General features: G+C 40.0%; 1 protein-coding gene across 2 annotated transcripts in view; it reads left to right on the forward strand.

Annotated features, from left to right (window-relative positions):
* arid3a (AT-rich interactive domain 3A) overlaps positions 1 to 23,454 on the forward strand; it is a 46,113-nt gene extending 22,659 nt beyond the window's left edge. Inside the window, exons 4-9 of one of the 2 annotated variants that reach the window (XM_061033880.1) lie at positions 11,104 to 11,176; positions 13,243 to 13,426; positions 13,994 to 14,241; positions 14,679 to 14,981; positions 16,387 to 16,476; positions 17,252 to 23,454. In XM_061033880.1, coding sequence (XP_060889863.1) covers positions 11,104 to 11,176; positions 13,243 to 13,426; positions 13,994 to 14,241; positions 14,679 to 14,981; positions 16,387 to 16,476; positions 17,252 to 17,403 — 1,050 coding nt within the window. In that variant the 3' untranslated portion in view covers positions 17,404 to 23,454. The remainder of the gene's footprint in view (positions 1 to 11,103; positions 11,177 to 13,242; positions 13,427 to 13,993; positions 14,242 to 14,678; positions 14,982 to 16,386; positions 16,477 to 17,251) is intronic. The other variant, XM_061033881.1, reaches the window with a different exon arrangement.
* The last annotated feature ends 265 nt before the right edge of the window (positions 23,455 to 23,719 follow it).

Genomic DNA, 23,719 nt, shown 5'->3' on the forward strand with positions numbered 1-23,719 from the left:
GTGTGCGTGTGCGTGTGCGTGTGCGTGTGTGTGTGTGTGTGTGCGCGTGTGTGTGTGTGTGTGTGTGTGTGTGTGTGTGTGTGTGTGTGTGTGTGTGTGTGTGTGGCAAGAGGATTGAGGTGTCAGGTTCTGTTCACAACACGGTGATTCTTGACCTCCTACACCCTTATTTCACACACATATGAACTGATAATAGGCCTTTTTTTCACTAAAGATATTTCTGCTTGTACGCCATGGGAGACACATGAATATGGCTGCTTTATTTATGTGTACCAATTACTGGCCTCGGCTAGCTCATTGACAATACTTATTGGTATGTTTCGATTGAATGCAGCTATCATATCTCATTTATTTACTTTGATTTGTATTGGTATTGGAGTTTATTTAAAAAAATAAAATAAAAATAAGAATGGAAATTTAGACAACTACAACTGTTGCAGCAACCATTTATTTTTTTATTTTTTTAGGATTTATTTTTTGGCTTTTTGTGCCTTTATTCCAGAGATAAGACAGTAGATAGAGTCAGAAATCAAGGAGAGAGGGTGTGGGGATGACATTTTGAACCTGGGCCGCCCGCTTGGAGGAGGGCGTGCGCACTAACCACTGCGCCACCAGTGCCCCAGCAACCATGATGTTTAAAGGTATTAGGACTACTTTGTTTGCTGTGGTTTACAATGTTTGCCCCTAACTCAAATGGGACAGCTGAGGTTAAATGGAATTTGTCAAAGACCAGAACTTTAATTATTTTCCAAACAAAAGTACCCGTGATGACGCAGTGTATTTAGGAGTGGACCTCCATGTTGTCAGTATTGTTCATGCACAAGAAAGTCTATCCCACTTTCCAAGCCCAACACAGTTCCAGCAGACGGCTGTTCAACATGACCTTGAGGTTTCTGCCTCTTAGAGGAAGGTTTTCCTCGCCGCTGTAACTTTGCTAAATGTTGCTTAGTGTTCATGATGGATTTATGTTGGGTCTTTGTAGATAATATAACAAAGAATAAGATATTATACCTGCTCCTTTGTAATATGATAACATTTGTTATGAATTGGCGCCATATAAATAACGATTGATTGATTGATTTATTGATTGATTGAAGACATCTTATAAATTGTATTGACCACATAATCCTTCCAATGGTTCCCTTTATTACATATGTCCCATGTCAGAATTCAAAGCCCACTCTCCATGAAGGGGGTTGGGTTAGCCCTCTTCATGGAGAGTGGGTAGCTTGATGTCAAACTGCAGCCCATCCACATATTGATTTTGGGCGGTGGTATGCCGAGTGGCCTCAGCGTCACAGTCTGTGATGAGCCACATGAACAGTTATCTGTCCTGCATGGGGCTTTTTGAGACCACTGTAGTCAACCATTTAATCTCATTGCCGTGCCCATCCATCACTTTGATTGACGGTGTGAGCTCCCAACCACGTGTCTTCCTCTGCTGCACTGTGTGGTGCTCCATACTGAGCTACATCAGGGTAGCCCAATGCACCTTTTTCGAGATTGAATATTTCTTGCTTCTTTTTTTCTTTTTGTACAAAACACTGCTATATACTTTCCTCTGAACTTTCAGCTACCTCTTCTATCGCTGTCATCATCTTTCTACCAGCAGACACAAACATTATCGCGGCATCTTCTCTGGCGCTGAATAAATACCTGTAGTGCAGCTTTTACACAAACACTCATTAGATTCTAATCTAAGTCAGACTTTCTTTGACATTTTGAGGCCAAAGTTGGTTAACAGATCTCATGTGAAAATTTTTCTGAGGAAGATCACGTTGAAAAAGTAGTGCCAAATAATGACTTGTACTTACTGCAGGATGAGTCGTGTTCTCTCTTTCAGCGCTGTGGTTTAGGATCTTTAATTGCTCTCTGTTGTTTTGCCCTGCCCAGTTTGGGCATCCATCATCGTCCTACTACTCATTAGCCGTGCGGTCAGAACGGATAGCTCTCAGCTCCGCACATCAGACTCTTGGAGAGTTCTTGGAAAGCTGCATGCTATTTCTGATTCTTATCCAAATGTGTTAGCCGTGGCAGCTGACAGTAACAGGCAGGAATGTAGTGCATGTAATTATAGGATGGTGCTCATACTGGACCCATGTCCTGTCCTCGTCGAAAAGTTTTCACCTTTTTCTCATGTCAGCAGGGAGACACTTTATACACATGTATATATGACAGAGGCAAAGCATAGAAATGCTTTGGCAACGCTCTGAAAGCTGAGGCCTTATGAGGACTTTCACACCATTAAAAGCTATGTACTCAAAGATCATTGACTTTCTGGCCCATCTGTGAATTTCAAAACTTGTATTCAAGCACAATAAAGACCATGGTGTCTGGAAATGTACACGGTCATACACTGCAAAATAGATTAATGCTGTATTTCAGGGCCATGTTGGACCTGGATAAAAAAGGGCTCCCATGAGATTTACAAATCACTGCTGCTTGGTCCTGTGCCACATTTGAACCATATTCAAATGCAAATTCTTACATCTATTATTTTTGAAGGTTAATCTGCCTCTAGCAGATAAGATATCAGAAACAGTCAGTCGCCATCTTTTTCTCTCCATCCTTGGTCGATAGACTTTTCTGAGGTCAGCCGATCAGTTAGGATTATGATGCGTTTGATCCTATACCTGTCAATAAGACACCAGTCAATACGTCAGCGATGGGACAGCTCTATTGTTGCTGTTAATTGTGTGCATCCGGGGGATGGGTACGGGCAGGGCAGAGAGCACAGGAGACAACGATGAATTCATTATAGATGTCACATTACAGAGACATGTCCGTGCACTTTCTGTCACTCTGCTGTTAGCTCCATCCACTGACTAGATTAACTTTCTTTCCCTCATGAACATGACAAGCACACGGAAGTAATTTAATTTATTACTGATGAAGAGTGGTGGCTAATTTCCACTGTCCAGCAGACAAGATAACGATCACATTTTAAACCATCTTTCTTTGCAGATGTAGTAAAAAATCCTTTTGATCCATTGTACTCTGTGAGATCTCAGCAGTCCGCTATACACTCAATTCGTTACAGGTGTGATTTTGTGAGTTTAAAAAAAAAATCTTTTCAGCAATATGTCTCTTCTTTGTTTGGATTAGAAATGTTGAATCAATAAAGGTTTGTGTTTCTTGCTCTATGTGTATAGATATCTCTCTATATATACTTTATGTTCTACAGTAGATGTCTTTGTCTGGTCAGAACACACACTTGTAACAGTACTTTACAAAACATAAAACTCTGATATTAAAGCTTTTAAAATACCTTTTAATTCTCGTCCCTAAAACCCACTATCTGCTGATAAGAAGTGATAAAAAAAAAACATGGTTGAACAGGCAAATAAAAAAAAGGCACATATAAAAGGTGTTTCCACATTAGATGAGTGGAAAGAGACGTCACAGCTGGGCTCGACTTGTTTGATTACCAGGTGATCTTTGCAAAGTGTCGTGCAAACAGCAGCTAACACGATACTGAGCAACAAAGACAAAGACAAACAAGAACATGGGCTTGTCACTACAAGATGCGGATCCTTTTTTGTTTCGTGGTCAAGCAGAACGGACAGATTAGGAAATCAGTTGCAGCGCCATTTTAATATCTGGTTTCTCAACCCGTCCTTATCAAGTTAGGAGCTGACTCAGCTTGTCAGTTTGAACATGGAAACTGTTTGCACGTCGGCACGTTGGGTACTCACTCCCAATATACAACACAACTATTAGTAAGTTCAAAGTTTGAACTACACAACAGATAAACCTTGGTAACGACCACTGGTGAATACCATGTTGTGTGCTGATAGGCCGATGAAAGTCAACAAGGGGAATATACAGCGTCTTCCTTGTATCAGACCATGAAGATCTACTGAACGTCTGTGATTACATTTCTCTATTAAAGTGTTTCAAGTCGGCTAACGCTGTCTAATTTCATTACAGGGCATTTGCACAGGTTCTCCATAGTCAGACTCGTCACCTGTAATCTGGTTATCCAAAATAAAATCAGCATAAGAACCTAAACAAAAATACTTTTTGCCGCTTGCTCCTTAATAAATATATAGTGTTCTTTTCACTATCTGACTTTGAACTGCATCTTCAGATGTAAAAAAAAAAAATTATTCTGACAGCAATCTTTTGTGTCTGTGAATAGCAAAAAGATTCAGTATTATCCTTCCAGTTCTGTTTCTGATGAAGGTAATACGATTACAGCTCCAATATTCAGAGCGCAGACTTCAGTGCAGTTAAATTGAATTATGTTCTAACCCCACTCAGTGAGATTCCCTCTGTATACTCACTGTGGGGTTTTTTTGTCCTTATAACATGAACGCAAAGCTGAAGAACTGCTTTCCCAAACAAGGCTTACATTGATCCTGGACTGTTCTGTCAGCTTCTTTTTTTTTTTACCTCTTTTTAGACATTATATATAAAGATATGTCAGTCTTCCATCACAGCATCTTTCCTGCCCTTACACCCCAAACTGAAACATGCTATTATAAAAGCGTATTCTGATTCTCAGTCGCATTACACTTGGAAATATGAAACACCCCTTAAACTAAACACTTAGAGCATCAAAGTAAATAAAAAGCAACATCATGTGTTCCCTCTTTTAATCTTCATCACATGATAAACACCTGACTGTTTACACTGAGGAGTAAATAATGGTTTGTGATCGTTTTCTCGTCTTACTAAATATAAACATCTGTCATCAGAGAAAGAACACAGCACTGCATTTCGGACGAGATCAATGTGTGTGTACAGGGTGTCCATGTTTAGTTTATAGGAGCTCTGAAGCCATGCTGTGCTGGTTGTATTTGCTTTGGTGCATTTATGACACTCATAAAAGGGCTTTGGCCCAGAACAATGCAGTGTTTGAATATGGCTGATCATGTGTTCATGAGCAGCATCAAGCACCCCCTACCCCCCCCCCCCCCCCCTCCTCCCCCCCAATCCCCACTCATCAACCCCTCACGCTGCTAGCTTTACACTCCCATCCCCCACCCTCATGTATACATGTGTGTTTACATTTTAGCTTCTTTTCCGCTCTCTTTATATTGACAAATCAGCTCTGTGAGTCTAACAGAAGTGAGACAGCACTGTTTGCCATGTGAGTGTGTATAACAAGTTCATACTAATCTGCTTCATGAGAAGAAACCACTCACAGACTCATGAGATTAATGTGAAGTTGTGAAACTGGTCCTCCAACATTGGGTTACAGGGGATTTAGATTCAGTGTAAACCTGGTTTCTGCTGCGTACAGCCACAGAGAAAAACAACACAAAGACACCAATTAAATCAAACTCCTGTTATGCAATGAAGGATGTGGAATTCAGTGTGTAATGAAGCTATACCTGTTGTATTACACAATCAAACAGAAATACCAATTTCAAACAACCCAACACTCAAGCTCTAGTTTTTACTTACTTTGAAAACTGGAGAGAATTTTTTTTTAAATTATCTATAAACGTAGTGAAACGTATTTATATATCATTCTCTTTCCATATGTTTTAAAAAGCTGGATATCCCCTCCTCCACCCTCTCACACTGCTTCGCACTTCTTTCTTTTCACTCTGACCCCTCCCGTGTTTGTGTGTGTTAATATATGTTTGAGCCTGACCCTGACATGATGGGGGTGATTGGCAGGTGTAAGGGAGCATGCAGACGATACCCCACTCCTCTCTCAGTTTTGGTTTTCGGTTGCAGAGCCTCTATTATGTGCTATGTGACACTTGTGTGCTGCTGGCTTGCAAACTGCCATTTGCATTAACAGAGAAGTGAGTCGTCCCCCCCCCCCCCTCTTACATACATGCACACATATGCACACACCCCTCTGCCCCCCCACCCCTTACTGTATTACCTACGAACACCAGCAGCTCTGCTTTTATGGCTGCAGCAACAGGTCTGCTCTTTGGTTACTGATTATTTTCAGTATAAAATTCCTCTGTTGTGTATGTCTTAAGCCTGTTTATAATTTATCTGCAGGCACGCTGCAGCTGACCTACATACACAGCCAGGGTGCTGAAAGTATCAGACAACAGTCAAAGAAAACGTCTTGTAATGTGGCTGTGAAGTCAGATGTCTTGGCACCTCAGCAGCTAACCAGACAGCATTTGGTCAACTTTCTTCTTTTGCCATTTGTCACAAAAGCACTAAAATTCAGCCTCTTCAGCAAATAAACACCCGAATCTTATCTGTGGTCTCCGCTGTTTTTCTTCAATTTGATCGAACAATTGATCCAAAATAAAGTTTTTAGATACACTAAAGCCTCTTAGATGTTGGTCTTGTAGGCCAGCTCTTCAGCTTTAATGCTCTTTTTGTGTCAGGGCATTTGGTGAAGGGCTATGAACTGGCTCCCAGCACTACCAGTTGGCCCAGTTCCTCGTGGTTTATCTTGTTTCTTGAAGTTTATCTGAGTAGCAAAGCTTTAATCCAGTAGGGGCCCCCTGCCCCAGCACATACTATAGACATGTCAGCCTATAGAGGCCTACAAACCACACCCACCTAAGCCTGATAAAGTCACTGTGTACGTGTGTGTGTGTGTGTGTGTGTGTGTGTACATGTTTGTGTGTGTGAATGGTTAGTAGCAACTAGGGAGTTGTAATGTACATGAGGGTTATAAACATGGGCCGAGAGAGGGGAAGAGACTATAGGGAAGAGAGGGAAACTCATACACGATGACTGACAAATGACGAGAGAATTGTAGAAGAGTAAAACAAAAAGATGGAAAAAGACTGAAAGGAAAAAGGGTGGCGAGATAAAGAGTGATCGAAAGAAAGAACATATATGCTAGGGGTGGTGGGTGGTAGTGGTCTTGCCGGTCAGACAGGATTCTGAAAGCAGCAAACTGAAGCCTCAGACCTACAACAATTATTACTCTCCATAATGCAGCTGCTCCATTACTGGCTTCTCTCCAACCACAGGTCAACACGTTTTAAGTGAACATATCTTATGAAGAGCGATGTGTTTTTGTGGTCATAACTGAACTCACACTCTGTTATTTTCCATCTATTCCTTCTTTCTTAAGTCTTTTACGTGTTTGGTATTTGAGTAGCATGTTCTTTTTACTAAAGTGTTTTCTTTTCTTTTCTGAATAAGATAATGGTCAGAGAAAATTGGTTCCATAAGGTTGCTTGTTGCTTGTTGCTTGTTGCTTTCCCACAAATTAACTTTCTCTGTGACGACCATCTGACAAGTCTGTTTTCTTTGTTACCTGGGCGACAAGTCCCCGCCCCATGTAGTATATGATTGGTCTTAGGTGTTTCAGTAGTACCCAGTGCGGCTAAATAAACAAACGCTCTGAGGTAACATTAATCAATGATCACCCCAGCAGCTCTCTGCTATAAGAACATTCACTAACCTGAAACAAATACCCACCGTCCACTGGACACAAACACCACGGTCCACTCTGTATGGATGGCGGCTTCATGACGTAAGCTCGCAAAGTATTTAGCCAGCTATCCTACTTTCTCAAGAAGGTGAGACAGACGTGACAAAAACTCCCCACTTATTATCTTCTTTAAGTTAGGCTGGAACAACAGTTTGCTTATTTCCCCATAAATAAATCTTTCCTGATTAATTAGCCGGTTCAGTCAGAGAGACAGATGGAGGATGACTCAGAGTTGTAGTTTTATTCAAAACCTGAAATACTCTTGGTTCGTTGGAGAGCAACAATGCATGCATTGTCTGCTATTTTTGTTTTTCGGCTGCTCTCGGCTCACGTTGGCTGTTTCTCTGTAATCGGATATGATGTCACAGTTATGGAGACTAAGAAAACAAATCCATTTTTTTAAATTGTCCTTTAAGAAATACAGATGCCACACCTATATTTGGCAGAATGCGTTGTGATTGTGAGAGTTGCAAAATGCAGTGAGTGTTGTGTTACAGCAAAGCCATTATGTCATCCAATCTGAATGACTATGTGCTTATCAGGGTAGGAAAACTAGAGCATTACTAAAAGCTTTTTCTGAAAGAATATTGAAGTTAATGTAGATATATCCAGTTGCTGTTTGTACATTATTACATTCATTTTAAAATGACTGGATTGTGTTTGGATGTTAAGGACTGTCCAAGTATTCACAGAAGTCTGCATATATTATCCTAGACTGGAAATTAAAACTGGATTACAAGTATGTCCATATCCTGTTTCGAGATGCATCTGTAGGTGAAAGGATGTATCCCAGTATTTGTCAAAGTGAAAGCGGTTGTCCACAGACACAAACAGAACAGGAAAATTAACAGAAGATGTTTTTTTGATCATAGTTGCATGTTTTTTTTATTCAAACATGGTTACTGTCCATGTCAACAGTGATCAATAAACAAGATTTGAATCTGAATATGCATTAGTGAGAGGGATACCGCAAGCATTTTAAAGGGATCGTTTGGTATTTTGAAGTGGGATTGTATGAGGTACTTGTCAACCCCGCTGCTGGCGGAGGACCACGTACATGCTGTGCTCAAGTAGTGTTAAAACCAAGTGGCTTGCTTCATTTTTTCAGTGTAGCATATATTTACCCTGACGATGTTTTTTAGCTCATTTTTTTTCCTTAAATCAGCTAAATTATGTGGAACAAACGACCCCGTCTGCATTGTTGTTGTGGCTATTGACTAGTACCTCATACAACCCCACTTCAAAAATACAGACTTACTCGCTGTAACACCAAAGACTCTTCACTGCAGACGTCCAGATCCTTCAGTTGGCAGGGAAGCAGTGAAACTGATTAATCTTCCATCAATGTAATGCTGCTTGAACACATCGTCAAACTGATGTAAATAAACGTCACATGACAATCTCTGCTTTAAAAGTTCATTTAGTATTCACTAATTTGTTGTTGTCATAGAGGATCTTCGATTCTACGTTACACTTATAATTAAAATCTATTTTTGCATTTCTTTACCACATCTGGAGGAGAGGAGAGACTTGGCATATCTCTAAACACACCACAAGGGAATATTTGTTTGTGTGATCAGGACAGAGAGAGAGAGAGAGAGCGAGAGAGAGAGAGAGAAAGAGAGAGCAAATAAAGCTACATTGGGGGATGGGAGTAAAGGGAGGGTAATTTCCAAGATTTATGGTGCGGCACTTCACAAAATGCATGCATCCTGCAATTAAAACTCCCCCTTTGCCTCCAGCAGGCCTGTACATTAGCTGGCATCCCCCACCACTCCCATCCACCTCAACCCCACAGACCCCACCCCTCTGTTCCCCTCCAGATAATAAGATCTGATGGCAGCGCGGTGTCACTAATGAGGGCTGAATGCCACAATGAGGGACAGTCTGTTAGTGGTTAGAGGCCACCGGCTACTGTCACCATCATATCAGCCTTTAGCTGGACCAACCCTTCATTTTCATTTCAGCAGCGCAGTGAAATGATCAATAAAACAAACAAAAAGTGTTTGTTTTTTCTACCTTTATGTACAGAACAGCAACACCCCTCTCCTTCTGGTGCACACTATGTGAGCTCTTTGGGGATCATGGGAGTTGTCAATTGTGAGGCACATTTTATTTCATCCATAGGATCATTTTGCAAGTCAATGAAGCATTTTTTAAAAAGTACAATACTGAAAGTGAGTTATACGATTGACTAAACAACCCAAAATCACATGAAAGAGGTATGTTAAAAACTCACTAATCATTACAGTGACAGTCAAGCTCTGATGGAGCTGGATAACGCTCATTTCTTGTGTAGTTCTAAGCCGGACTGTTGCTGTTATTAAACTCTTCAGACCCAGAAACCCTGAGAAAATGAATCTATGCCAATATTAGAATAATATTTTGTATCATATTCTCTTTTTTATTTATTTTATTGTAAATGGAATCTCTTTTGGCTTTTAGCGCCTGGTCAGACAGAACAAGCTGTCACATCGGAGGCTCTAAGTGATTGAAATCAGGATTTTTATTCACAACCTTCTCAATAAACATTTACTTGATATATAAAGTAAATATTCAGCACACTTGTTTTAAAAAAAAAAAACCTGAATGTTGCCTCTTGTGTCTGCTTGGTTGAACAGTGCTTCTAAGTTTAAGTTGTACATTGGACTTTTATTTCATCTATAACGAGTCCAATGAGAGAACAAAATAATCATTCCAAATTCCTAAAGCCCTAAGTGAGGATTACAAGCTCCTGAACTGAGCAAAGGTCCAAAATCCAAATACCGGGTACATTCAATTTCAAATATTTTTGGGATTTATAATAGGAACAGCAAACCTCTAAAGAGAAAGAACCAAAGCATGTTTGGCATTGATCAATAAACTGATGTTGATTAGTTTTCAGTCAGATGATATTTTCCTTCAGCTCTTTGAAATGATTTTGTGCGGTGAGTCTGAAGTCTTCTCCTGCAATGTGGCGTGAAACAGTCTGCAGTAAACCATGAGGCTGAGCTGTGGCGCTGCCCACTAGCTGTGAGCTGTTGTGTCTGTACAGAAACAATACCATGCTTTTGTTTGGTTGGTACTCAGCTGAACACACTGTATCACAACCTTTGCCATTTTCAATAACAGATTATGAAACCGCCTGGCTTCACACAGATACCGCGTCCAATGTGTGATGTTGTTGTCAGACGGAAGAGTCTTGAAGCGGAACCTCTGCTCACTCACCTAGAAGAGACTTTCATTGTAAGACCTCCAACAACATTATTCTTCTATCACACCGGTAAACTCGGCTGGAAAAACAAGCACAGGCTCAATAGCCTCTCTGTGCTCCCCCCTGAGAGGGCGCCCCACTTTTACTGCTAACTTTCCCCGAACTTTCCAGAGCCCGGGGCCCCGCCGCCGGCAGCTGGACCCACATCAGGATCTCATCAAGCGGGACTGGCCCTTAACATTTCTTTGAGTTTCTCTTTGTGTCTGTCATCTCCTCTTATGATCAGAATGAAAAGGCTTGGGTTACCGTGACAAAAGCGAATGAATGTCCATGTGTTCATTTTGTTTTGTGGTCATCTTGCTGTCAGATATTGTGACACAGATCGAATGGGACGTTTCCTTTCATCGATTTAATAGTGGTTAACATTGTTTTTTCTGATAGAAGGACACTCTGCTCTTTAAATGAATGTTGTTTTAGGAAAATAAAGTGAGAACTTGTGGCCTCATCTCTCTCCCTCTCCTCTGCTTCTCCACAGCTGTATGAACTGGACAGAGACCCAAAGAGGAAAGAGTTTCTGGATGCCCTCTTCAGCTTCATGCAAAAAAGAGGTACAGATCTGTGTGTGTGTGTGTGTGTGTGTGTGTGTGTGTGTGTGTGTGTGTGTGTGTGTGTGTGTCGCTTTATAAGCTTTCAAATCGATCAACTAGTCAGAAGTTTTGTTTTCAGTGTTTCAACATAATTACATGACACCCTCCGCCCCTCCTCCTGATCTCTCTGACATATGACACAGCACACTCTTCTCCTCTTTCACCCACTTGGGTGGGGTCTTTATTCACTTCAGAGATGATTGCTTTATAGCCTCACAGCTCCTCGTCGTTCCCAGGCTAAAAGGAGAAAGAACACATCGTATCATGCCTGGGAGTGGATTAGTTTACATTATGATCCACACACACACACACACACACACACACACACACACACACACACACACACACACACACACACACACACACACACACACACACACACACACACACACTGACCCTGCAACCATGTAGACACCAGTGTCCCACAAAGCATCAGAGCTGCAGTCGTATTAAATAAATTCATTTTTCTCCTAATTCAGACATCTCATTGTTACATTTACAGATTATTACGGACAATTTCAAAAAGTGCAATTTTAGCAATTTTATTGAAAAACAAAATTACCCAAAGGCTTATAGAAGTTGTTTTCTGTCTCATGAATACAAAGCTGGTCGTTAATGTGAAATGAGTCGATTCTAGTTTGTTAATAAGTTAAATGAAGGAACGATTTAATCAAAGCAGAGAAGAGACGACAAACGTGCTCAAAACATGAAAAGCAGCATAAATGTTTACAGTCTCAGAGCTGCAATGGGCGGATCTATGAGTCCACTCTGGAGATCTGAGAGCGCCATCTGCTGTTCGTACATATAACTGAAGCATTACTTTCCAATATGCAATACCAGGATCGAGGATTTTTCTCAGAGATTTACATTTTTTGCTGGGAAAAAAAAAAACAAGTTTCACAGATAATATAAATATATGAGGATGGATTCGATTTTGTCCAACGGTATTTTCCCAAAATCTCCACTTTGATGAAAATAGTTTGAGTAATGTCAACCTGACAAACACCGTTCCTACATTAAAAGACATTTAAATTATAGTTCACTTGATGGTAAATTAAAAAGATCAACTCATTTACATTGCTCGTTTTCTCGACTACTATAAATAATAAAACAGCATTATGCAATCCTTTATCACTCCAAGGCAGGGTGTGAAATTAAGTATTTCCTTTCCACTGTGGAAGCTCACTAAATGTATCGAACGGCAGCACAGTTTTTTTTAACTTCTGAAGTTAGTGTTGAAGATCTGACTGCTGTACACACTGAGTCAATCGTGCATGGCAGTAGAGATGTTGAATATAACCACTGCTTACAATTGTTGAATAAGAATTGTTTTATAAAAATAATTATTTACTTGAAAAAAAAAAACATAGTTGCAGGTGACCTGCGTTTTGCCTGCAGCAGCATACTCTGTTTTTGAGAGGTGGAAGGTGCTTATTTCATGCCCTGCTCACGTGCCTTTAATAGACATGCACTGTTGCTCACATTAGTCTGCTCTTGACTGTTTTTTTTTTTCAAAGATATAAGAGGAATTCTTATGAAAATCAGCCCTGTTCGAGTGACTTTAACCCAGCAGCCTCATCTTGAATGTCAGTCAGTCTAAGACATGTGATTGGCTCTTTCAGTCTTTAAAGTGACCTCTAAATGTAGCCATGAAGAACTCTGTGGACTGCACTGGGATTGTTTTCAAACATGCACAGCATCATTTTTGCTGCATTAATTGTAGACTTGCTTAAATGTACGTATGGTATTGTTGAATTAGGATCTTGTTTTTAACTATGATTATATTGATTATATAGTTTCTATTTAAGCGCCATGATTATTGTTAGATTTGTTTTGTTTTATTGGATATTTAATATATGTTTATTCTTTCCCACGGGCTGCTTATGTGCAGGAAGCTTCATGCTGTCAACATGAAAAGAAGTTTCCTGCATTGTTATGTTTTCTTACCCTGTGGTGACCGCTTCCCTCTGGGTTTGTGTCTTTTTGTGCGTGTGTGTTTGTGTGTGTTTTGGTACGTGTTATGCCAGGAACTCCAGTGAATCGTATTCCCATCATGGCCAAGCAGGTCCTGGATCTGTACATGCTCTACAGACTGGTGACGGAGAAAGGCGGCCTGGTGGAGGTCATCAACAAGAAACTATGGAGGGAGATCACCAAGGGACTCAGCCTGCCTACCTCAATCACTAGTGCAGCTTTCACCCTCCGCACACAGTCAGTACACACTCAAACACACGCACAATCTTTCATCTTAAACAACACAACTGATTTTCGAAATTTGGCCAGAACTTGTTCACATATTCCTTTTGTTGGACTGCTGAGCATTTCATCATGAAGTTCTGCCAGCTTTCAGATTTCCACAAAAATGTAGTTAACCATTAACTCCGTGTGATAGAAGACCCTTCCTGTCGTTGTTTTAGACGGCGGCAAGTTCTCACTCAAAATTGGCTGCACCATAAATCTCTTCCCCTGAGGATGACACTTGCATTTTTTTAATTATCCTCAGGAATATTTTCTTTTTTCACTTATAGGTTGTGTCCATCAGTCCAAAACATTAAAGGTTAAGATTTTACTTAGAAAATCTAAGGGATGTTTAAAGGGGTGATTTAGTATTTTACCTCCTTTAAGCTTTTAAATGACCTCCATTATGTTTTGTAAATTTTACACACAAGCTGTTGATATATCCATAAGCAGCAGAGTCAGACGTGTTCTCCTGAAAGATGACTTCTAGTCGAGCCCAATCCCCTAAAAATGTTTGTATGTCTTTTGTGTTTCCTCCAGATACATGAAGTACCTGTACCCATATGAATGTGATAGGAGGGGTCTGAGTAACCCCAATGAGCTCCAGGCAGCCATCGACAGTAATCGGAGAGAGGGCCGGCGCCAGAGCTTCGGCAGCTCCCTCTTCACGTACTCGCCCAACGGGACGCCCACCATGCTCTCCTCACCCAAGCTCCCTAGCTCCAGTATGGGCATGACTGTAGGCACCAACGGGGCTTCACTGACCCCCATCCACAAGATCAAGAAAGGTGACATTTGTGTATGATTGTGTACCTACAACACATTGGATTCACTTTTTTCACTTACATATTTCTTGTCACATCATGAGCTCCAGTCAGAAAATCACAGTCGATGAGTTAAGTATGTGAATGGGTATTTCTTTACTGTTCCATGTACTATCTTAAGGGACTTCCTGGTTAAATAAAGTGTAGATTAAAATTGAAACAAAATAAATTAAATGTAACACTAGAAAGCAGACGTGGTAAAAATTATTATTTTTGTGTAAATTAAAATATTTCCTGTTTAATACAATTGAAAAATTAAATGTGCTCTTCTTTAAGCAGCAGTTTTTCTGTCCTCTCTACTGATTTCTACATCAAATTCGATTGTCTATCAACCCTTTTTTGACCTAACTTTCCCTCCTCTCTCTCTCTCTCTCTCTCTCTCTATCTCTCTGTCTGACCAGAAGAGGAGGGAGGCCATCCGTTGCAGGGGATCAGTATGGCTCGTCTGCAGGCAGGGGCCTTGGCAGGACACTCGGTGGCTGCTGTGCAGGCAGCAGCAGCAGCTCAGGCAGCGATGGCTGCTCAGGTGGCTCAGGTGGCGGCTCTGGAGCAGCTGAGGGACAAACTGGAGGCTGGCGAGCCACCGGAGAAGAAGATGGCACTGCCAGCCGAGGAACACCACCGACTGCTGCAGAGAGCGCTGCAACATAACCTGCTGGCAATGACGGCTCAGATACCCATGAACATCCGCATCAATAACCAAGGTACTACACTGATAGATTATCTTATCAACAGAAGTGGAAATATGAACCCCTGTTTTTAACTTTACTTTAAAGAAGGATGTTTGTGTCCCCACATTGATTTCCAAATGTATGATTCATGTCATCTGCGATCTGAAAATGTCTATAATGTTTTTACTCTGTTAGATTTTAAGAAGTGAATACATACATTTTTGCCTGAATGACATGTTTCAGCAGATTGGAAAAGCACAAGGTTCAACAGACAGAGAAATATGCATATCATCTGCACAAAAAGTGTAACTTCTGCTGATCAATGACATTGCATCAGTGTTAAATGTACATGCAGAATGCTGTCTTAATAATCAATCAGCACAGGTTTGTTCATCAACGGGGATCCACCTGCTTTTAAAAATACTAAAGCAGATGAGACATTTTTTTTAATTCCCAGCTTTCTGTATTTAAAAGGAGTTTTTCAAGATTCCTTATCAGCTTAAAAAGAGACACATTTATACATATCAATAGTTAGTGTGGAGAGTCAGTACGGAATTTTTTTTTTGATGTCTTTGTTCTACTTGAGAATTTACACGTAGCTGGTTTCACACATTGTCACCTTTCCTGACAGTTGGTGTAAAGGCATTCTCATCATCTAGCCACAAACCACAGCAGCCGACAGTGAGAAAGTCAATCTATATGTGGATCTGTTTACCTTATAGAAGCGTTATGCATGCATACAGTACATGTAAGCATGTAAATGTAGGGAGAGTCCCTTCTGCTACAGATTCTCTGTTCCTAAAGTTTGTCTTGGTTAGCTGACAGAACATGCAAACTGTTTCTCAGTAATGATAATACCAGTAACTTCAGAGAAACGATGAACTGGAAGTTTGTGTACCTTCAGAAGCAAATCAGTATATATACCTGGAAACCTGAAAAAGGGTTTATTTTGGGGATTTTACTGCCTTTATTAGGCATAGAGTCAGAAATCAGGACAAGAGACAGTGGGTAATGACATGTGGGAAAGGAGCCACAGGCCCGAATCAGAGCCAGGCCTCCCGCTCGCTTGGAGGACTACATCCTCTGTACATGGGGCACAAATCCACCAGAATCATGTTTTTTCTTATCTGGAAGCAAATCTTCTCACAAAAACACAACGTGATGTTTAAATGTGCAAGTTTGAGTTTGATTGATCATTTCTGAGTTGGGTTTAAACCAGTTTCAGGTGTTAGTCCACAGACTTGCAATACACGGACTGAAGAAAGAGAGAGAGAGACATTTGTTCTGTTCTTCTGTTTTATAGATGAAATTACGGACATTTCAACTCTGGACTAGAGTTAGAGAGACTTTTTGCAGCTTTTGATCTAAATAAAAGTACCATGTCAGTGGTTGGGTGTGACAAACACAGCTCTCTTTGTTGTTGTTGTCTTCTTTACAGACAGCAGGCAGGACTCTGCTCTGAACCTCACCACCAACGGCACAAGCAGCATCAGCATGTCAGTGGAGCTCAATGGAGTGGTTTACACTGGTGAGTGTCACTAACATGAAGCACAGCAAGACCACACGATCACATCCTCCCTCCTCAGTTAATATAACCTTTGATTTCATCTGTAACATCATTTAGTTTCAACTCTTATTTCACCAGCCCTCTTGTGTCTGTGTTTCAAGCAGGGGGTGTGAGCCAGAGTTAGCTCAGCTTGGCATGTAGAAGTGGCTAAACAACTTCAAGATGACTTATAACCATGTTATTCATATCTTGTTTGTTTAATCTGTACTCAAACAAGTCTGAGGTTTCAGGAGGAGTAACATGGTGTAACTATTTCATAATGGCAGGGTGCAGTGACCCTTGTTGTCACAGTGTTAGATTTGCATTTTGCTGCTCAGTCATTTTTAAACCTCCTGTGTAGCCACCATAGACCTGACAGAAAAGACAACTTATTTAAGTAGCTTTCAACTATAATCGGGTGCTCAGAGCAATAAACTTAATGCCACCGTTTGCATACAAAGGAGGACAAGGTCTTTGTTTAGTTAATTTTTAACTTTCTTTTACAACAATGCTACCTGTAATGCTGATGTGATTTTCATTGTATGCAATGTTGGATATTTATGCCTGGATAGAGTTTAGTGCTTGCACGCTGTGATATTAACCCTTAGAGAACATATTTCATACTAAGGGTTGGAACATACTCAAAAAGTTTACAGAAATAAACCAAATGTGTTTTCCTCTAATGGTTGAACTATGAATAAGTAATGCTGTATTCACACTTTGATGTTTCTGGTTTCTTGTGTCTTTATCTGTCTAGGCGTTCTTTTCGCTCAGGCAGCAGTGGGTTCAGTCTTCTCCGGTGCGTCCGGTTCGTCCCTCTCCAACAAGTCAGTCAGCAGTCGTGTTGCTCCTCAGCAGCAGCAAAACACACCTACCTCAACCTCAACCTCCAGCAACTCATTGTCTTAACAACCCTCTGCCTTTACCCTTTGCTATTATTATTTTTTTAAATTACCACGCTAAACAAAGCCAAAAAGCAACCTCATTTTCTACATAATCTATGCCAAAAAGAGAAGCACCGTAAACTTTAACAGAAAGACAAAAAAACTGAAACTCAGATCACTTGAAGTACACTATCTCAGGTTTTCTCTCACCAACTCACCTCTTTTGTTCTTCATAGCCAAAATGATCTCGGACAAAAAAAAAGAACGATGTCTCAAATGAGAGCCAGTATATGCTAAACAAATATGTATGCACAACCTGTGAATTATTTATTTCTGCATAAATGTACAGATTCTTGGAACAAAAGAGAAGGTAATAACTGGGAAGGGTAATGCACTGTTTACACACAGAAACACAGCTACTGATTGACAGCGATGTTTTATCCTCTAGAGGAGAGATATTTTTATTTTATTTTATCTTTTCATTGTCATTATTATCATTATTGTCATTCTCTTTATTGTGTTTATCATTTAAATCTTTAACCATCCTCTCACTGCAGGAAAAAAAATATCTATATATTTAGAATTCTAAAAAAGAAAGTATGAATATCCTCTATTTTAATCAAAATAGCTTTAAAGGTTTATGGTTTTTTTTTTCTTCAGGGCATAAAACAATGTACCGTTGTGACCTCATTTTATGTAAAACCTTATAACCTTATTCACATGGCAGCCGTTACGGATCTGTGTGTGGAAGAGCGAGTCTGGTGTCATATCAATGCAATCGATTCTCCAGTGAAACACAAATGTAACACAACTGGGTTTAAGAATCTGCAGGGATATTGATCGACTTGGTAACACATTTAATCTATTATCAACCGCTGCCAGAGTAAGGAGTAGCTAATTAGCCAGAATGCTGCGTAGCTGCTAATGGTCAAGCAGTTGTCGTGGTTCTTCCTCCTGAGATAACTGGCTGATTTATATCGTAAAGTCCTCGCCTGTTTGTTGACGTAAGGCCAGTTCAATGCATATCTGTGTCGATCTTGCAGGTAGTTTGTCAAGCTTGGTGTTCAAAGGGGTTATTTGTATGAGTCGGCTGTGCAGGTGGGAAAATGAACTAAAGCTTTTCTTAGGCTTTCTTTCTCCCCCATGGCTGCACAACAAAGCGCTGGACCTTCTGAGTGTCGGAGACTGTTGCTGTTGTGAATAATACACATGTTTCTCAGGTGTCTGTCCTCTCATCTCTTTGACAGAGCAATGCTTTTTAACTTCATCCTTGGCAGAAAGAACAAAATAATTATCCTTTCACTAACTTGGCCTTCTCGAGGAGTGATTGTCTTAAGATTACATGCATGCCCATATTTGTACATAAAGCCCCTCAGGAGTGAAGCAGGAAAGCTGCCATTTCCTGTCTTAAATTCACAGAAGTTGTTCATCCACTAAACTTATTACTGTGGAGACTCACGTGGACAATCAGGTGTCTGGAGCAGCTTTCTGAGCTTCAGAAGAAACTTTTCTCGACAGTTATTTCAGCTGACATTTTTTGTGCTTTTTTTTTTTTTTTTGTATCATAGATTACGGATGCTTTTCTTTCAGCTTTGTGTTTTGCATGACTTAGGGCTTCTTCTGATCCAAGTGCTTGATGTCCTGAGCTGCGACAAGGACAGGGTCTCCTTGAGTCTAGCTTGCCACCGGATCGAGGATATAACGGAGAATGTCTTGTGATCCTCTGACTGTTTTTTATTGTCGCTTCATTTGGGGCGTTTGACAATGTGAGCTCAAGGTTAATCAGAGCTGTGTCACTGCAGTGTATTAAAGAAAAATCAGCCACAGTGGAGATACCATATCACTCATTTGTAGAAGTGCATTTAGAAGCAGATCAATCATTAAGCTTTTTGAACTTTTAACCTGTGTTACCTCTCTGGACTGTTGGCTGCTGACGATTGTTACTCACCCCCCTCACCCATCCCTGAGCCCACCGCTACGCAAAGCAGCCTCATTCCTACTGATGTTAGGAAGTAAATCAGGCTTTGTATGTGAGTTGTGTTCTGAGGCCTTGACTCAGCATGAGATGTCCGTAGAAGGAGCAGTACCTCTGACTAATCACTTTTTACTGTTCCAGTCAAATATCACCTGCTGCGGCTTTGATTCAGGACTCTTCTCTTGGTGGGAAATCTCCACCAGCTGCTACACAAACACTGTTCAGGTATAAACTGCAGACCACTGTCATTCAGAGACATATGCAGTCATCAGATGCTGTTCTTATGATTCAGCATGCTTCTTAAGATACTTTACTCGGATTCAGGAAACATTTTGTTTATTTGGCAAGATCTCATCTTGTTGAATCTGACGTCAACATTTTCCTCAATAAGACGACTTATTAAAAAAGCCTTGGCTGAAGTATGTAACAGGCTTGTAAGCTAATGGACTTTAAATGTATGCCTTATTCTGATTGTAAATGATTGTCACAGACCAAACAGAATTGGAAAGAAAACATGCCTTCATCAAACTATAAGTTTGAACAATCAAAAGGGAAATGTACTTTAAGTAGATTCAAATATAAAGCCTGTTACATTCATTTTATTTAAAGGCATTTTAATATCTCATTTCTAGTTATTTCAAGAACATGAAATCTAATGATTTCCTCAAGCATCATATGGAAATATTTGCTACTCTACTAGTTAGCATTTAGCAGGATTGTTGTTTCTTGGGTTCTATATTTCTCTTTATTGTGATGGAAGATTTAGCGTTATCCTTATTTATAAGGCTGCTCGGTCGCTAAGGTTTTTTTTTTCAGCTCTATTACAAAGGCTAGCCCTTATGACTCTTCATGCTTATTATTTTCAAATAAAATACACTCTAGGTGGTACAGTAATATATATCATAAGTTATTACATTAAATAGTAAGGTTCTTTTCTATGTTTGTGAGTAAAGCAACATAATCTCTACTGTGATGGTGGTGTGCACATGCTATTCAAACGATGTACTTAGCTTTGACAATAAGACCAAAGGTGAAAAAAAGAAAACAGATTTTAACCCCATTTAAATTGTTGAGCTTTATTGCTTTTTGATTCACTTGTGCGAGCAGATGCTGCTTTAAACCTAATATATAACTAAAAGAAGTGTTTTTTTCTGCTAAAACACAGAGAGCCCAGCAGGTCTCTGTCTTCAGGGGGAGCAGATGTCACAGTTGCTTGAAGTGACTGACAATCAAACAGAGACCTGCTCTGGCTGAAAGCATTAGCTTGAGGGGGAGGCCGGTTTGAGATGGCAAAATTAAATCAATACTGATCTAAAGGATCAACACTGCTTTTCTTAGATTTGACCCTGTGACCTTTTGGCCTATGAGGCAACATTCAAGCACCTGCCCCCTTCAGTGGATCCATGTTTATCGTATAACCGTCGATCGGCTCTGTGAGATATTTGTATATGACCAGTGGAGGTACTGCGGCTCGCTCGCTCTCTCTCCTTCAGTTTGTGCACGGCAATCATTTCAGGGAAGGTTGGCATCTTGTTAATTCTGCGTTAGGGACAATCAGATGTTATGACAACACTGTATACCTCCAAACACACTTTGACATCCCCTCAACCCCGGTCGAAGCCCCGTTCCTACCTCAAAAACCAAAGCTTTTTGTTGACGTCTTTGCTTTTCCCACAACAAAGAAGCTTTTTGAAGGTTAATGCAGGAAAACCTCACGCAACGTTGTTGATAATGGTTCATAAAGACTATTCTGAGGATGTAAGAGATTGCAGTGAACACAGACAATCAGATATCTGCTTAATAATTTAACCTTTAATCAATTTAATTTATGCAAATGGAACCTGGGATGGCAGTGAAGGCCACGTTTCAGCTCAAGCTCTTACCTCTTTACCAAGAGCTCCCTCTAGTGGAAGGTTTTGTTATGACGCACAATCAGTTTCCTGAAAAGACATAATATCAGTGTTTATATCTTCCTTTCCAGTCTTTTATTCTTATTAAGGCTACAAAGCTCTTGAAACAGTATTGAGATCATCATGGGGCAGTGAAATACTCCACTGGAAACAGACTCTGTTCAAGACAATAATCCTGAAAAAAGATAATTTACTCTTGTAAAAGAAAATGCAGCAAGTCAATCAATAATCAAATGTCTGTTCTGAACAGGTGTTCCTTTATGTCAGATTTAGCTGATGTTTAAGGGAGGAACAATCAAACTAAGAAAACTCTGTTAGTCATATAACTGTTCTTTTTTTTTTTAACAGATTTTGGTTTATTTCTCTAAATGCTGTCAGCTTCATCCATGTGTCTTCTTTGTGCTGATTTAGCTCATAGGACTTGCAAGTGGTGTAACAATGGACAATGCTTTCTGTCTGCAGTTCTTTGTTATATTTGTTATTGTGTTTCAATATTTATGTGTGCAGTTAAGAAGCTGGGAATTCATTCAAAGTGCTGTCGTCTGGCTATAACCGTGACTAAGCTGGATTCATTTTCATCACATTTACTAAAGCGAAATGTTTTGGAGTTTGGTTTCCTGACTATATGGAGTTGTAGAAGAAAAAAAATCAAGCTTTTTAAGGGGCTATCTGAGCTTCCAATCAACACAAACACGCAACCGTTTGCTTGCTCTGTGTCAAAAAATGTCATTTGAAAGAAAGTCATTGACGGAATCTGCTGCTTTACCTCCCACCAGAGCTGTAACTTCATGAACTTCTGTATATAAGAAAAAAGTGAGTCTGACTCCTGATCACTCATGTTGGGGATGTGGACATTAGCTGGAACATTTATGGGTCAGGGTGCATGTGGGCTTTTGAATGGACTTCAACACTGACTCAGGTGGACACAAGAAAAATTCTGAGAAATAACAAGATGCCTTCTGCTGTGACAATGGTTGTATGAATTAACCTTTATTACGAAGATTCATTAAATAGAATATTTCTGAAAATGGCATTTTTTTTTTTTTTTTAGGGCTGTGAATTATATTATGTTTATAATTGTTTTATTGCTCTTTCTTTGCTTTTTTTTCTGCTGAATTTGCTGAAGCAGCCCCGGCACACAGAGATTACATTTAGAACGTAGCGATAATGATGACGATGAAAATGTGATGATTTTAAGGAAGCATGTGATGTGTGTGTGTGTGTGTGTGTGTGTGTGTGTGTGTGTGTGTGTGTGTGTGTGTGTGTGTGTGTGTGTGTGTGTGTGTGTGTGTGTGTGTGTGTGTGTGTGTGTGTGTGTGTGTGTGTGTGTGTGTGTGTGTGTGTGTGTGTGTGTGTGTGTGTGTGTGTGTGTGTGTGTGTGTGTGTGTGTGTGTGTGTGTGTGTGTGCGAGTGAGCGAGTGTGAGGGGGGCTTTCATGTATCTTCAAGTTAACTTCAGAACTGAATCAAGACTCTTGTCTTTCACAACTTCTCAGGAAAATCTACCTCTACCTCTAGTTTGATGCATTTAACCCAGGAAGGGCTCACGTTACAGTTAAGCCTGTACACAGAGAGGAAGAGATGACAGGCGCCATGCAGGGTTCAGAATAAACTTCCACATAGCAGCACATTACTTTAGATGTAGCTGTAATCTCATGACACACATGAAATCATATTGAAAAACAAGTATTTTGTTGAGTCTCCATTGTCTTGGCTGGCAACAAATCAAAAGATGTATTTGTCGTCCTGTCGGTGCGAGCTAAGACGTTTATTTTGGACACTGTTGCTTTCTGTCTTTATTTCTCTGTGTATCAGGTTTGTAATGCTTCTGCTGTTAAATTTATTTAAGCATCAACACAGGGAACCTCCAGCTCAAATACTAATACTTCATACTAGTACTGCCGCTAGTACCACTGTTAGTACTGCAACTTTTCTTTTCAGTCTATTCTATTCATGTGTGCTTATTCCTTCTTTTTCTATAAATGATTTAATTTTTTGATGAATGGGATGTTTCCCGGTAACCACAGGAACAGTGAAGTGGCAGCGGGCAATGCAACTTTTTATTTTTATTTTATTTTTCTTTATTTTTGAAGGGTGGAGAGCTATTCTTTCCTATTTACTCAACATGTGTTTGTGTGAATACTTTTATTTTGAATCTGAAATGAATAAAATATCACATTTCTCAAATGTCACCACATCTTTGTTTGTCATCTATTCATTCTACAATACGTTAGCAAACCTGTCAGTCACTATTAACAAATATGTTCCTTCCCTTTAAAATGGATAGTAAAACTATGCCTCCTGTGAGAATCTGTTCATCTCATTCTCAAAAAAAATAATGTTTTTAGTAATTCAACTCAAAACGTCCTCTGCATAAGTGAAGTAAAAGTTACATTAATAACTGTAGTATAACTGTATTAATAAATATATATGTAATAGCACAAATGTTCCTTTTTT

Source organism: Labrus mixtus, chromosome 3 (genome assembly GCF_963584025.1).
Source record: "Labrus mixtus chromosome 3, fLabMix1.1, whole genome shotgun sequence".
NCBI classification, from domain to species: domain Eukaryota; kingdom Metazoa; phylum Chordata; class Actinopteri; order Labriformes; family Labridae; genus Labrus; species Labrus mixtus.